The sequence below is a fragment of the Balaenoptera borealis genome (assembly GCF_965194805.1).
Source record: "Balaenoptera borealis genome assembly, chromosome: 7".
Lineage (NCBI taxonomy): Eukaryota > Metazoa > Chordata > Mammalia > Artiodactyla > Balaenopteridae > Balaenoptera > Balaenoptera borealis.
Genome location: NC_138864.1, coordinates 116,640,963 through 116,657,154, shown reverse-complemented (window position 1 = coordinate 116,657,154; position 16,192 = coordinate 116,640,963). Strand labels below are relative to the sequence as shown.

General features: G+C 43.0%; 1 protein-coding gene across 1 annotated transcript; it reads right to left on the bottom strand.

Moving 5' to 3' along the window:
• Positions 1–2,836: 2,836 nt before the first annotated feature.
• On the bottom strand, positions 2,837–11,589 carry NDUFB2 (NADH:ubiquinone oxidoreductase subunit B2). Its single transcript, XM_082400396.1, has 4 exons — positions 11,425–11,589; positions 6,478–6,622; positions 5,126–5,224; positions 2,837–2,917 (listed from the first exon to the last, which is right to left on the bottom strand). Exons 1-3 carry the CDS (start codon positions 11,520–11,522, stop codon positions 5,150–5,152), a joined length of 318 nt encoding a protein of 105 aa, XP_082256522.1. The 5' UTR covers positions 11,523–11,589; the 3' UTR covers positions 2,837–2,917; positions 5,126–5,149.
• Between the last annotated feature and the right edge of the window lie 4,603 nt (positions 11,590–16,192).

Sequence of the window (16,192 nt, the reverse complement as noted above, 5' to 3'; positions counted from 1 at the left end):
GCTGAGGCAGGTCAGTACCAGCTCAGGCAGCTCCCGTTTCCTCCACTGTACACTGATGTCCTGCTGAAGCTCCTGATGAGATTGGTGGCAAAAGGTACCCAGGTCAACCTCTTCTACCGAATAGTTCTAGAGGCAAGTGGAACCAAGATGACTTCTGTACCTTCCCAGAACATGCACAACAGGTGTTCCTTACACAGTACCTCCCTGGTCTCATAACATTATTAGGTAATCAATTGTGTTGTTTACACTCAAGTTTCCATAGGAAACTTAGTAAACTTACAAATTTGTGTGTTAAAATTTGACACTTGATATTCTCTGTTGCCATCAATAATTCTTTCACTGCCTACCTTTCCATTTATGAAGGTACATCTGTCCATCTACCAGGCTACACACTAAAACTGACTTAGAATGTACTTTTAGCTACTCAATAGGAAGGAAGAAAAGGTCATCCTAAATGTCTTGTTTTAGGCAGAGGAGAGGGGTGGTACTGCATCTGCTGAAATAATCTGTTTACAGTTTATCTCCATATGGAGGCTTTTCTATAAAAATCAAACCAGGATTCAAGGGTCACTATAAACTTAGCTTAGACCCAATGGTCTAGAAATAATAGTTGCTTCCATTCCTTCATGCCAGATGTAGTTCTGAGGGCTTTATGTGCTAACTCATTTAATCTATTTAATCCATTTTACAAATGAGGATATTGAGGCACAGTTCAAGTAAGTAGTCTGCCCAAACTCACAGCAAGTCAATAAATGGTAGAGCTATGAGTCAGACCAAGCAAGTTTGGCTCCAGAGCCTGAGTTCTTCAAGCACTGTGCCAGTTTTTCAAACTGCAGGTTGAAACCCATTAGTGGGTAGTTAAATCAGCCTCAACCATTTTTTTAAATGTCGAATAGAATATAAAAGAAAATGTAACAGATAAGTTTCCATAAAACTTTTGTATTATTTATGTACGTACATATACATACACACACACACTAGGTCACAATGTAAAATTATTTCTTAGAGTAGGCAGGTCATGATCAAAAAGCTTTACACCATCTACCTCACTCAGACCTACAGCCAGACAACCAGGATTTGAACCTCAGTTCTCTTAACTTGTAGCTTGGGCAAGTTACCTATCTACAGCTCAACTTACTCATCTATAAAATGGAAAGAATGTGAGGAGGGTGGAGGCCTATTCCTTGGGCCGGGACAATTTCTGCATCAGCGCAAACTGATTTCACAGCCCAGGTATGGAAAAGAGGATCCAGCATGTGGAGGCCACGCTGGCCAGTTTTAGAAGACTGCTAGTTTTAAAGTTACCTTTTAATTCAAGTCAAGCAACTCTGATTGATTTCTAAGGAAAAAGCTAATGGGCTTATCCTGCTTGAGTTCACTGTTACAGATTGTATTCCTTCCCAAAACAACTTTCATCGATGGGGGTGGGGGCGGGGGCAGGGGCAGGGCTTGGCGGCAGTGGAGAACAACAGAAAAATGAAACCTAAAAAGTACACAGAGATCTAATGGTCTTTTAAAGACCATAAATATTTATCAGGTGAGACGGCACACTCTTACACAGGTGAGTAAACACAAAACCAAGGAGAGCCTCGGACACCCTGCGCAACAGGCTCAGGACTGCTGGAGCTGGCAGTGGGGAGGGTGAAACTGTTCCACTTAGCTTTTGCTGCCATTATGCCCACTCTGACACCCAGGGAGAACCAAAGCTGGGGGTGAAAAACCTAAGAACTAGGAACTCGAATTGGACCACCCCCTGCCTAGAGCCTGTCAGAAGCTTTCTCACTGCATTTAACATAAAATCTAAACCTGCAACCATGACCTATTAATCTCATGTAGTCCCACCCTCTCCTCCCCTGCTGGAACCCCACTGGACTTTCTGTCCCTTAAACATGGTGACCTTGGTTCTTGCTATTCCTTGTCCCTGGGGCACTTTTCCTTCAGACCCCGCACAGCTGGTTCCTGCTACTTGTTCAGGTTTCAGCTCAAATGTCTTCCCCGCCCACCGAAAAGATCAGCATCAACCATCTCTAGCACCCAGTGTTATTTCCATCACAGCAATTAGTAAATCTCACTTATCTACTTGTCCGTCTTCCCTTCCTAAAATCTACGTTCTCATCTGTCTTGTTTAGCATGGTATTCCCAACACCTAGGTAGTCAAAAACCTAAATTAAAAATATGAATAGTTATGCTTCTGGGCAAGTCATTAAGCCACTCTACTGCATATTTTTATCTGTAGATGATAGAATAAAATTCTGTCCTACCTCCTCTCAGAATTGTGATGCTACAGAAGGTTGAAAAGTACTTTGAAACAAATTTTTGAAAAACTGCATCATCCTATTTCACCCTTATCTCGCATTCCTCTGGCCCCTAAGAATTCCTAGTTAGACGTGTGTCTCAAGAGTTCCACAAATGGTGACTCAACACAATGCCCAGTCCACAAGAGATACATAAACACAACAGAGGGACCACACCGACTTCTAACCTCTGTATACTTGGGCAAGAATACACTAGCAGTAGAGAAATGGCAAGAGTTTCACATAAACTGTCAATGTACATACGACTAAGACGTCGGCCAAGGAGGTGGGCAGTATGGTTAAGCACGGGGTCAGACCTAATGTCATCACTCATCAGCGTGTGACCCTAAGCAAGTTACTTCATTTCCTTGAACCTCGATGTCCTCACTGATAAATGGTACTAGGGCTTATCTATCGACACCACAGGGTACCCAAGAAGACCCACCAAAAGGGCTATAACCAGTTAGCACAGCAGTTGGGAGCACAGGAAATAATCCATAAAGGGTGGTTGTCATTATCAGAAATATCCATAACTCAGTTCCTCATTCTTGACCAAAACACTTTAATTTACAACTTAATATATAATATGATGTCTGTAACTTCTTGAAATTCTCACCTGGCTCCTGCAAGGAAACAAAAGTGAAAAGCTTTAAGAACTTTTATTTTCAATAATTCAAATCCATCATTCTTGTTCATTCAATTATTCAAGCATTCATTGAGCATCAGTCATGTGAGTAGCCTTGCAGAAGAGTCAAATCACCTTGCAGATTTCTCAAAGGGTTTACAGTCTAGCCATTAAAATGTTAATGACTGTGTACCGGAATATTGGAAAATATGTAAGAAGATAGGAAGAGGCTAGTGCTGGCAGACCCGTTAACACTGGGGAAACAAGAGGCCTGGTAAGGACCTGGTAAGAACCTTGTAAGGCCTGGTAAGGACTCTTGTCCATAGGAAAGCCAGCGACAGGAAACGAGCTATAAAACAGCTTCACTGTTTGCCCCACCACCACCCGCCCCCATATACACAAAACTGCTGTAACTTTCGTGTCAATAAGCTACTTCGAATTAAAATAACAGCAATACTAGTAGTATGATTTAATGGGAACACTTAACCGTCTCTTAATGCTTCCTACCCTTTAAAACAATTTCCAAGGTATTTTGAATGATGGCAATTATTAATGTGCAATGGTTAAATTTTTTGTTTTACATTTTTATTGAGGTGTAATTAAAATTGAAATGCGCAGATATTAAAGGTCTAGTTCAACGAATTCTGACAACTGTATGTACCGACCCCTCACCCTACCTCTATAGATGAGTATCACCAGTTCGCAGACTTCATATAAATGGAATCATTCATTATTAGTGCTTTTAAGTGACTCACTCTTTTTGCTTAATGATTTTGAGATTTACCTAAATGACTGTGTCTTGTAACTTGTTATTTTTAATTGCTGAATTATTACTCAACTGAATGAATATACTGTAATATGTTTATCCATTCTCTCACTGATGTACAATTAGGTCTAGTTTGGAGATACTAAGAAAAAAATCGCTATGAAAAATTTTGTACGGATGGCCATATATTTTCATTTCTCTTGACTAAATGCCTAGGAATAAAGTCGTTGAATCCTAGGATATATGTGTTTAACTTCATTAGAAACTGCCAAATAATTCTACAAAATTGCTGTACCTTTTTACATTCTTACTGGCCAATATTCCAGCTGTTCCATATTGTCATCAACATTTAAAGTTTCAGTCTTTCTAGTGGGTACAAGTGATATCTTACTGTAGTTTTAATTTGCATTTCCCTGGTGATTAATGATATTAAGGGGCTTTTTTCATGTGATTATTGGCCATTCATATATCTTCTTTTGTGAAGTATCTGCTCAAGGCTTTTGCCCATTTTTCAATTGGGTTGTTCATCTAATTTTTGTTGATTATAGAGGTTCTTTACATATACTAGATATAAGCCCTTTGTTGGATATATATGCTGTATCTTTTCCCAATTAGTGGCTTGTATATTTATTTCCATAAGGGTGTCTTTTGATAGCAGAAATTTTTGATTAGGCTAAATCAAATTTATCAAGTTTTTTTTTTTTTGTATCAGTGCTTTTGTGTTTTCTCCAAAAGTTTTTTGTGTGCCTTAAGATTATGAAGATACTCTCTTGTGCTTTCTTTTAGAAGCTTTAAGAGTTTGGGTTTTATTTTTAGGTCTATTATCCATGCAGTGATTAATTTAAAATCATGTTAAATGAGAATGTCTTAATCCCTGAGGGATTTGTGAGGAAAGGAACTCCTCCTAGTATCTTCCTTTTGAAAGAAAAACTCTCTCTGACTTCCTGATTTGGAAAATGAAAGGGCCACAACCTTTTACTGTTTAAAGAGTTAATTCCATGCAATTCCATATTGTAACATTCCCATATGCTCGAATTTTCCATTAAAACGCTGAGCGTAGAGCACTGTATTTTTGCAACTACAAACAAGCTCCGTATCTATCTTGTCCATCACTTTAAGCCCTGTGCATTGTTGGTGCTTAAAAAGTCTTTGATCAATAGATAGATAAATGGGACCCTAAACTGTAACATAGCTTAGGAAAAAATAATTTTTTAAAACATGAAAAGGAAGATGAGACTAAAAGTGTGTATGGGGAAAAGTGGGCAGAATGACAGCAAATGTGAAAATACCAAAGGCAGAAATTAGACATGATGTGTTAATTGTTCTTCATGCTGTTATAAAATGCACTGTTTTTTCGAGACCATCATAGGTGCAAAGTCAAAACATGTTTACTGACAAAAGTTAAATATAACTTTAAAAAGAAACTTGGGGTATACCCACTTGGAAAGAGTTGAGTCTACATTTTCAGTCTTCATCATCAGGAAGGATACCTAATTCTTCATCCGTCCATTGGGAAGGATCTGGATATGGAAAGTGACCCTAATGACAACCAATTAAAAAAAAAGTTCAAGAATCTATACTTCACGCAACTAAAAGAATCTACACTCCATACAGCTGGTTACATTTTAAAAGAAATCTTGAAAAAAAATGTGATTAAAAAAAAAATCCTTGACATACCACAGGAACAAATTCTACTTCAACTATCTGATGGTCCAGCTATTCTTCAATCTGCTCAAAATAGGCTGTGGCCTGAATTTTAAAAGCCTGGCCACTTTGGAGCTACTGGCCTGAGCCAGCATTTGAGTACGTGTTTGTGACGGAGCGTGGGCGGTACGGAGACAACAGATTTCAAAGATACCCTTTGTCACAACAATCTCTTGACTCCCTGACAAAACATAAGGTCTCAAACTGTCCTGTCATTCCTGCTGGGAGATTTGGAAGCCCCAGGTGGACTCATTTCTTTTCGATCCTGATCTAGGGCATATCCGGCTGCATCACTATCTCATGCCAGACAGTGACACAATAATCCTGACAGCTGACCTACAGTGAGATAAAGGTGTCTGTGTGCTGCCACAGACACCATGCAGCTCCTTACTGGGTGACAAGGGCACAGAGAAATTTTAAGAGAAGTGGGATGTTAATCAACCTGATGCTTCTAGAACTCACTGTATAAATTTAAGATTTTTCCCTATCCTAAAAAAAAAAAAACAAATTTACTAAAATTCAAAGTATTCTGGATCAATAAGCATGGATTTCAACGACTTAAAGGTGTAATTTCCTAGAGAATAGCATCTGTGCAAATGTCATTAAAAGCTCCTTTTGAGGCCAATGACATGTTAGAAAGTCACCAGTAACTAATTTCCCTCCTGAGGGAAATTAGCCCACATCCATCCCACCTCAACCTGGCTGCCTTGGGCCTCTGGACAGACTAAATAACATTTACCATTTAAAGGCATTTAACTGTGAAACTTAACCTGCTGATGAACCCCTACCCTAGCTTGGAAAGTAAGAGAATTAGCTTCTATAGTCTCCCTTCCAAATATGGCCACCAAACAGAAACCGTAAGACATGGGCCACCTACATGTATCAATACATCCCTGAGTGGAAAAGGTCAGAGACAATATGTTTCATAAAATAAAAGGATTCCTGCATATACATAAGGACAATGTGGTGAAGAGATACATCCAGGTTGAAAAACAGTCTACAAACAGAAAAAAGAAACAAGCTAAGCTATTAAGAGATCTTCCCTCCCCACACCCAAAGAAGGACAAGAATTATTCTCCTGCACTTACCAGCACAGCATCTGAGTCATGCCAAAAGCGCCAGAGAATCCAGAACCACATGGTTGCACTGAAGAACTCTGCCTTGATCACCTGGGATCTGGTCAGCTGGGGAAACTGTCTGTACTGGGGCTCGATATGCACACCTCCACCAGCACTACGTGACAAAACGAAAATGTTAAGCAGCTTGCTCTATCTTCAAAGTATGAACTCATCCAAAACTCTGAGTTACATCCAGAAACTAAACCTTTCTCATCTCCTCCACGAAATACAGAACGGCAATGCTCCACAACCCCTCGAAATACTCCTTTTTCATAAGCTTGCTTTAAATTTGTGCGGCAGCAAAAACTGGCCTGAACTGACAAGAGGCTAATTATGATTTTCATTTAGTGAATATTCATGTATTTCACACCAGAAATATGAATGTGCTGATTATGGGGTACGGGCCCCAAGGGTTTTGATTAAGGAATCATAAACCTGTAGTAGTAAGGCACTAGCTTATCCAGGAAAACAAATCAAATTTATTTTGTCTGGTTAGCCATCTACTTCAAAGGCAAATTATGTCCTCTGCTCTATTACAATCTTTATTAAAAGACCACTTTATGGAAAAGAGGACTCAGCAGATCCTTTTTAATAAGCCAAAAGCACTGAACAAAGCGAAGAGTCTTAAACAGTAAGTTTGAACAAGTTTTTCTGGTTTTTGTGTTTTCATTTAGATACTGTTGACAAGGTGTGGAATATAATCCATACGAGCTATACTCATTTTATTCAGTTGGACTGTAATTATTACAGGTTGAATCTAATTCAAATAATAGAATTTGTACTTAATGGGGCTACTTTCAAGTCCTATTCAGCAGCTATAGGTATGCTATTACATACAAATGGATATAGAAAATTTAGAGAGGGACTTCCCTGGTGGTGCAGTGGTTAAGAATCCGCCTGCCAATGCAGGGGACACAGGTTCAAACCCTGGTCTGGGAAGATCCCACATGCCGCGGAGCAACTAAGCCCATGCGCCACAACTACTGAGCCTGTGCTCTAGAGGCCATGTGCCACAACTACTGAGCCCACGTGCCACAACTACTGAGCCCACGTGCCACAACTACTGAAGCCCATGCGCCTAGAGCCCATGCTCCGCAACAAGAGAAGCCACTGCAATGAGAAGCCTGCACACCATAATGAAGAGTAGCCCCTGCTCGCCACAACTAGAGGAAGCCCACGCACAGCAACGAAGACCCAACACAGCCAAAAATAAAAATAAATAAGTAAAAAAAAAGCTTCCATCAAGCATCACTGCTTTACACCATACTGTTTCTGTATGCCAATTATATTTAACAGTATCTATTCAGGATCTATCTGCATAGAGATACATTATATAAATAAACCATGGGGGTGTGAATTCAATATATTGTAACAACAGGCTTCCTCTTTGATAGGTTTTGGATACAGTCTAGTAATAAGTACCCATCAGTTAAACTCATTTAAAATAAGATTTGAGAATTATAGTTTAAACCCATTCCCAGAAACTCTCCACATTTAATTACTGCTGGAGTGACATGTTTTAACTATGACTTGAAATAAGTGGGTCACTGACTGCAAGGTGGAAATCTTTTTGAACAAAGATTTGAAACACTGCAGTTAGAGAAAAGGAATGGATGGCATAACAATTGCCATGATTAAGGAATATAAAGATTCCACAGATACCTAATGTTATGTTCTAAGACAGGTTGTTAACTGCACTATGGCAAACTAGACAAGCTGAACAACCCTCCAAATTGAAACAACTACAATACTAGTTGAGTTTTTTTTTTTAATTTTTAATAAATCATTGACCAGACACAAAAGAAAGGAATCTACCAAGGGCAAAACCCAAGTTAAAACAAGACCTGGAAACTACATGAGCGCTGAAGCTGGGCTTCGCCCTGAGGGTTTCTGCTGTTCCCCAGACTCTGTGACCCTCTACCTGGACAGCTGTGGGAGACAGGAGAAGCCTGGGGCCCACCCAAGATGAAGAGTCTAATTACTAGACCCCTGAAGAAAACTGCAGCCCCATGATATAAGAGTGAATGGGACATAAACCTGCCATGAAGAAGGGAACAGGAATTTGTTACCAGTAGCCAGTCCTCAGGTGGGTTTGCACCCAAATTCACACTACCTGGATTTTGGACCTTATGGTCCAAGAGAACCTCAACCCAAGAATTTAAAGTGGTCTTGGATTCGTTGAACCCTTGAGAAGCAAGACCTCAAAGAATTCTGACAGATAAAAGTTCCAGGAAAAGTTCACAGTCAAAAATTACAAGGAAATAAGACACTATGAGTGAGAATCAGCAAAACAACAGACAGCAGTATCAAATATACAAGACTTGAAAAATGGATAATTACAATTTATAATAGAGAAAACAAGTTATTTTTAAATAAAAGTTTGAAATTAAGAGCAAGGAACAAGAAACTATAAAGATCAAGTTTGAAACAACAGAATTTCTAGAAATAAAATGTAATCATTTGAAATAAAAAGGATTAAAGCCAGGATTAGACACAGGTAAAAAATATGAAAAGAGGTTAGAAGGATGAGAAAACCCAACATATGCCTAATTCGTGTCCTATAAGAAGAAAACAATGGGGAAGAAACAATATCCAAAGAAATAATGGCTGTTCCAACCCAGGATTTTTAAGTGTCAAGTTTAAAAAAAAGAAAAAAGAAAGCACCATAACTCTCCGTGAAAGTGACCTTTTTAAAACATAAACCAAGGATGAATTGGGAGACTGGGATTGACATATATACACTAATATGTATAAAATAGATAACTAATAAGAACCTGCTGTATAAAAAATAAATTAAAAAAAAAAAGAAATGCAATAAAAAAAGTGTAAAAAAATAAAACATAAACCAGATCATATTACTTTCCTGCTTAAAGCCTCCAACAGCCTGCCATCATTCTTAGAATAAGGCCTCGTCCTACAAGGCCCACCCTAATCTGGGCCCTGCTTGTCTCTCTACCACTGTCCCCTCACCAGCTTGCTTGCCCATTATCAGCACTCAGAACCTTTCCACTTGCTGTCTCCTTCGTCTGAGAAGCTCTTCCTGGCATTTTTGCACGGCTGACTACTCATCACTTAGGTCTTAGTTCAAATCAAACTCTCAGGCCTGCATTCCCACATCATCCTAGGTATAATAGCCCACCCACCACCCCCAGACACTCTCTAGATTAATCCCGTTTTATTTCCTTCATGCCACTTAATAGTACCTAAACATGTTCTTTTCTACTTGTTGTGTCCTCTCTCCAGAATGTAAGCTCCATTATCTTTCTTGTATTCTGCTCTATCCCCAGCACCTAGAAAGACTCTCCAGAAAACCTACTGACTTAAGTATTCACATACTGTGAAATACGATGTGTTACGGAAGTACCAAGACCTTGGTGAAGAGGAACACCCCCTAGTCTTCCCATGCAGGTCAAGGGCTATTGTTGGTGGCTCTCCATCTCTGTCCTTGCTCAGGTCACACATGCCTTTTCCTTCTCACCACCCCACACCTGTCCCAGCTCCGTATCCTTAATAGACACATGGCTTTAGGCAAGTCACTCCTTTAATTTTCCTGGTCTCAGTTCCCTAATAATAACAGTTAAACAATACTTGTATGATCCTTAGTAGGCACCAGCAGCTCTCTTAAAACATTTTAGAGATTTATTATTCATTTATTTACCTGGAAGTCAACATTATTATCCCCATTATATGGGTGAGAAAACTGAGTTATTAAGAGATCATGAAACTTCTCCAAGCTCATACAGCAAGAGTGTGGCAGAGATGAGATTTGAACAGAGGCACTCTGGGGGCTGAATCCTGCTTTTAACCACTATTCTGCACTGCCTCTTGGTAAAGTGTAGATCACGGTCTAAGGGGCCTGGCCCATTACTTGGAGAAATCCAATGTACTATCTTCAGTCCTGCTCTTACTGAACCTCTCTGCACTACCAACTCCTTTTTGGTAGACGTGCCCTCCCTTGGCATCCCAGCACTATGCTCTCCAGTCGGTTTCCTGGGCTACATCATGGGTGACTCTGCTTTTGCTCACTCTAAATTCTGGTGTTGCAAAGGTGAACTCTATAGTATGGGGCTTTGGGTGATAATAATACGTCAGTGTAGGCTCATCAACTGTAACAAATGTACTGCTCAGGTTGGGAATGTTGATTATGGAGAAAGCTATGCACGTGTGGGTCAGGGGATTTATGGGAAATCTCGGTACCTTACACTCAATTTTTATGTGAACTTAAAACTGCTCCAAAAAATACTTTAAAAAAGAAAAGTTCCGATATTGCCCAAGCATCCACTTTTGGCTCTCTTCTCTTCCCACCCTTCGGCACTCTCTATGGGTGACTGCCTCCACGCCCGTGCCTTGAAGAACTAATTCTCTAGTCTGCAACCACAATAATTTTTCAGAATTAAAATCTGGCCGCATGACGTCTGATTAAAACCTCTCAACGACCAGTTATCGCCTGTGTTCAAAACCCCTGAGCCAGGAGTGAGGACTCTCTACCATTCCTTCCCTACGTCCCAAGGTCTCCTGTCTCACCTTGCCTCGAACTTGACGCTTCAAACTACACCGTACAGGTGATTTCCTCTGCCCGGAACGCCCTCGCCTCCCCAACTCCTGCTCTCGCTTCCAGATTAGCTCCAGCCGTCTCCAAGTTCAACTGTCAACTTCCCGAGGGCAGGCTCCCGCTGGGGCAAGGCCCGCCCGAAACACACTTCAACCTGCCGGGCAAGCAGAGATCCCCGCCCCACGTCCCCCCCTCTCCCGGGCCCCTGGGTCACGCCGTCAGACTACGAGTCCCAGCATGCCTCGGGGTGGAGGTCGCTGCAGACCCGGATCTGCCCGTGGTGCTCGGCGTCAAGGTGAGGGCGTCCGGAAGACTGGCACTTTTCGTTAGATGCAGGCGAAGCCCCCACCGCAGGCAATACTCACTGACGGACTCCAGCGCCTCCAGCCGCCCGCGCGCGGCGGCCCCTGAAGAAGTGGCCTCCAACGCGCGCTAAAGGCGCTAGGCGCGTCAAAGCCGACATGCCAGCCCGCGTTCGGACAGCAATCCGCAAGCCGCTCCGCCGCTTCACGTCACTTCCCTTGGATCCCCGCCCAGTGACGTCATGGCGTCGGCCCGCCCATCTCCCGGAGGGGGAAGTACGGAGGCGGGCGGGGAAGCAGGAGTTCCCGCCTCAAATTAGCGTCGGAGGCCTTTCCCAGCTGTGAGGACTATGGGGCCGCTAGCTGAGCTGGCCCTCCGCACGGAGGGACCCGGCTCGCCGTGGCTTTGATGGTCAGTAGACGCCTCTGAAAGGCGAATGGTGTAGACGGCCCTGGAGAGCTCGGCTAGGTGGAGCCCCCGGATGGGCGTGCCGCGCCTCGGCGCTCCGCTTCAGGAGCCCCTCTTCGTTTCGCGGGCGTAAGAAACTTAACCCTGAAACTGAGCTCGCTCCTCCTTACCGTTGCTTATCTAGATGCTGTTCCCGAACAGGACCCGCCTCCCTGCCTGCTCTCTTGAATTAACTACCCTTCCAGACTCTGTTAGGCGGCCACATCCTTTCTGAAACAGTATGTCCTTCCCAAAGCTAGTCCACTGTACCCTTCTTTCCTGCAAAGGCTCAACGGTTTCTTTAAAGTCTTCATGGTTGTATTGTTCTGCAAACTTGAACTTGATTACCAACCCGCAGCCAGTGGTTCCCAAATGTCAGCACCTGGGCTGGTGGTATCAGAATCCCCTGAGGAGCCCGACCCCAGATACTACGTCTGGAGTAGGGCCAAGGAATCTGCGTTTTAGCAGGCCTCCAATTTATGCCTCCTTGATCCTGAGCCAGCCCTGGATTCTTGGCTTTTGTCTCTTAATATTGCCTTCTATTAAGTCCTGGACGAACTCCAAACTTCTCTAGACACCCCCCTCCCGGTCCCCAAATTTTTCTTTTTTTAAAATTTATTTATTTTATTTATTTTTGGCTGCGTTGGATCTTCATTGCTGCGCGCGGGCTTTTCTCTAGTTGCAGCGAGCAGGGGCTGCTCTTTGTTGCGGTGCACGGGCTTCTCTTGTTGTGGAGCACGGGCTCTAGGCGCGCGGGCTCAGTAGTTGTGGTGCGCGGGCTTAGTTGCTCCGCGGCATGTGCGATCTTCCCGGACCAGGGCTCGAACCCGTGTCCCCTGCATTGGCAGGCGGACTCCCAGCCACTGCGCCACCAGGGAAGTCCCCACACATTCTTAAGGTCCCCACTTATGGGTTATAGTTTTCCTAAGAACTTCCAGATTTGATTAAATTATAAACTTAACCTGCCAGCCTCACACCTTGGAGATTTCGATTTGAAATGGATCACCTGCCAAGCACTGAAGACTTCACACTGAGTCATAAGCATGAAAAATAGGAAACTTATGGAGAGAAATGTAGACCTGAATTTAGGGATTTGAGTGCATTGAATATAACTGACACTGCTTCTGTGGCAAGATATGGGCCTCCATGTGCGCTGTAACTGGAAACCTCTCTCCCTGGAGAGAGGCTTACATAAAGCTATGATTACTATGATGCCCTTCTGAAGAACTTATTGATTGACCTCTGGCCCTGTAGGACTCGTGCTTCCCCCACCCTTGCCTTTTCCTGCCCTCCTAACTTCTAAGTATATAAATTATAGGAAAGAATTTACTATTTTCTGGGTGCAAGTTGACTTCCCAGCTGACATGCAATAGTGTGGCTTTCTCTGGGCTACCATTCACCGCTTACCCTTCCTAGTGACATATACAAATCACTAAGATAGGAAGTTCACGAATTGGGAGGACAGGGCTTTCCATCCTTCCTAAGGGAGCTCTCTGCCCATATTATACAGTTGCCTGCCTTGCTCCCAGGAAAGAACAATGCTGTGATTCCTAGGCCACCAAAAAAAAAAAAAAAGCACAGCGTAAACACACAAAAAAGCATAGAACTTGAGTCTGAAGATCTGGAGTTCAAACCTCAGCTCTGCCAACGATTAGCTCTATGAATTTGGACAAGTCACTTCTCCAAGCCTCAGTGCCCTTCATCAGCCATTTAACAGAGTACCTGGCCCACAGCGTGTGCTCAGCAATTTTTTATTACTTTGTTAATACTTTCCTTTCCTGGTAGCAAAAGCATTTCAGGTAAACTAAAATTCATTTACCCTCCCCTTCTTGCTGAATTACAAAATAAAAAGTTTTAACTTTAATGCTGGCTTGTATTTAAAGCAATATTGTTCTATAGACCATTTGTGGGGTCCTTAGCTCTAATGTTTTGCATCACAAATTCTGATTTTTTGCTATAAAAAGTTTAGGGTCCCAATCAGTAAACTATTTGGACTATGTAACAGCGACGCATATTTGTTTTGCAGACTTGCTCTAAAAACTCCAAGGGCAAATATCCCTGACTGCCTTTTGCAGGTTGCATGACGACCCTCTTTTTGGTTCTCAGATAAGCACACTATTTGAATGGATGTATTTTAGAAGGTGAGGGAAAGGCTGCCAAGCCCAGACACTGAGCTCTCAGCTTCGACGTGCAAATCAGACTCCCAGTCAAATTTAACAAACTGTGAGGACAGACTCTAAATGGCCTAACATTATAGCATCTAACCCCAAATCAAAAATCTATCCCATAGCTAGAAATAGAGAACACAGCAGGGGGATGAGGAAGGAAAAAAACAAAAACTTGTTTACACAACTTCATGTTTATTTAATTTTCTACTTTTTTTTTTTTTTTTTGGTTTTTGGTTTTTGGGGGGCTCTTTTGGCCTCGCTGCAAGGCTTGTGGGATCTCAGTTCCCTGACCAGGGATTGAACCCGGGCCACAGCAATGAAAGCGCTGAGTCCTAACCACTGACCGCCAGAGAATTCCCTAATTTTCTACTTTTAAAGGCTTGCTTGATCTCCCTTTCCCTATAAGCCTTGTAAAGAAGAAAGGAACTTATCTTTCCAGTGGTTTTAGTAACACAGAAATGAACCTTGTTCTTTCTACTTTAGTGGGATTGAGCTGTGATCTTCCTTCGGGGAGATGCCCTTCTGGCCACTTTATCTACTTATACCCAAGAAGTAGCCTTTTCTCCTTATGAAGATGAACGTATAAATCAAGTTTAGCATTTTTAAGATACTTATTTAAAAAATCAGCAAATTATCTGTATTAAAGCACAACCAGGGGCTTCCCTGGTGGCGCAGTGGTTGAGAATCTGCCTGCCAATGCAGGGGACACGGGTTCGAGCCCTGGTCTGGGAAGATCCCACATGCCGCGGAGCAGCTGGGCCCATGAGCCACAATTACTGAGCCTGCGCGTCTGGAGCCTGTGCTCCACAACAAGAGAGGCCGTGATAGTGAGAGGCCCGCGCACCGCGATGAAGAGTGGCCCCCGCTTGCCACAACTAGAGAAAGCCCTCGCACAGAAACGGAGACCCAACACAGCCATAAATAAATAAATTTAAAAAAATAGGGGCTTGCCTGGTGGCGCAGTGGTTGAGAATCTGCCTGTCAGTGCAGGGGACACGGGTTCGAGCCCTGGTCTGGGAGGATCCCACATGCCGCAGAGCAGCTGGGCCCGTGAGCCACAATTGCTGAGCCTGCGCATCTGGAGCCTGTGCTCCGCAACAAGAGAGGCCGCGACAGTGAGAGGCCCGCGCACCGCGATGAAGAGTGGTCCCCACTTGCCACAACTAGAGAAAGCCCTCGCACAGAAACGAAGACCCAGCACAGCCAAATATAAATAAATAAATAATAAAATTCCTAACAGTGAAACGATAATTATAAAAAAAATAAAAATAAAAAAATTAAAAAAAAGCACAACCATTAACCATTTTTCTCCTCTTCAATCCAGCCTGTGTTCGTTTTCTGTTGCTGCTGTAATGGATCCTGAGGAACTGAGGCCCTTGGTCAAACAGCCCACAAGAAACTACATGAGTGAGCATCAAACCCACCCCAGTGGAGCCCCAAGATGCCTGCAGGCGTGCAAGACTAAGAAGAGGACCGGCTGAGCTGCACCCACATTTCTGACCTGCAGAGACTATGAGGTAACAAGTATAGTCGTATTAAACTGCTACATTTGGGGGTAGTTTGTATGCAGTGATAGATAACTAATACATGTCACAGTGGGTTGATGGAATCCATTGGCTTTAAAGGAAGGCTCAGTGGTGCTGGTGTTCGCTCAGGGAGACACCTGCTCTGTGTCAGTGCCCCCTTCTCTCGCCCCACAGGGTAAGTGTATGTGCCTTTGGCACAAGGGCCGAATGTCTGGCTGGCTAGCCCATGAGGAGGGAGCTGAACAGGGCTACCTGGAGACCCCCAGCACCTCACTGCCTGATTCGAATGCCCTCCCCTCAAGACTTGGAAGGTACAAACAACATCTCCACCCCTCTGAAAAAAAAAACTGCGCCAAAGGAATCTCTGTCCAACTAAACCTTAGCTGTTCCCTAAAAGACAGAACCTTTATCCTTAAGAAGGAAAGAATGAAAGGATCTAGTCCTGTGGTCAGAGCAGGACTTTTAGAGAGCAGGGAGGCTTGAGCTTTCACTCACTGTCCAGAGCCGTGGTCTCCAAAACAAGCAGGAGAATCCACTGGAATGTGGGGAAAATATTATTTTTATCAAAAACAAGAAATTAAGCTTTACCGATATCCACTCTACAAGCTGACCCTGCGACCCTCTACGTCCATGTGGGCCAGACACACGTCAGACCAGCTTTGAGAGAATAGTCCGTAGATGAGCCCATT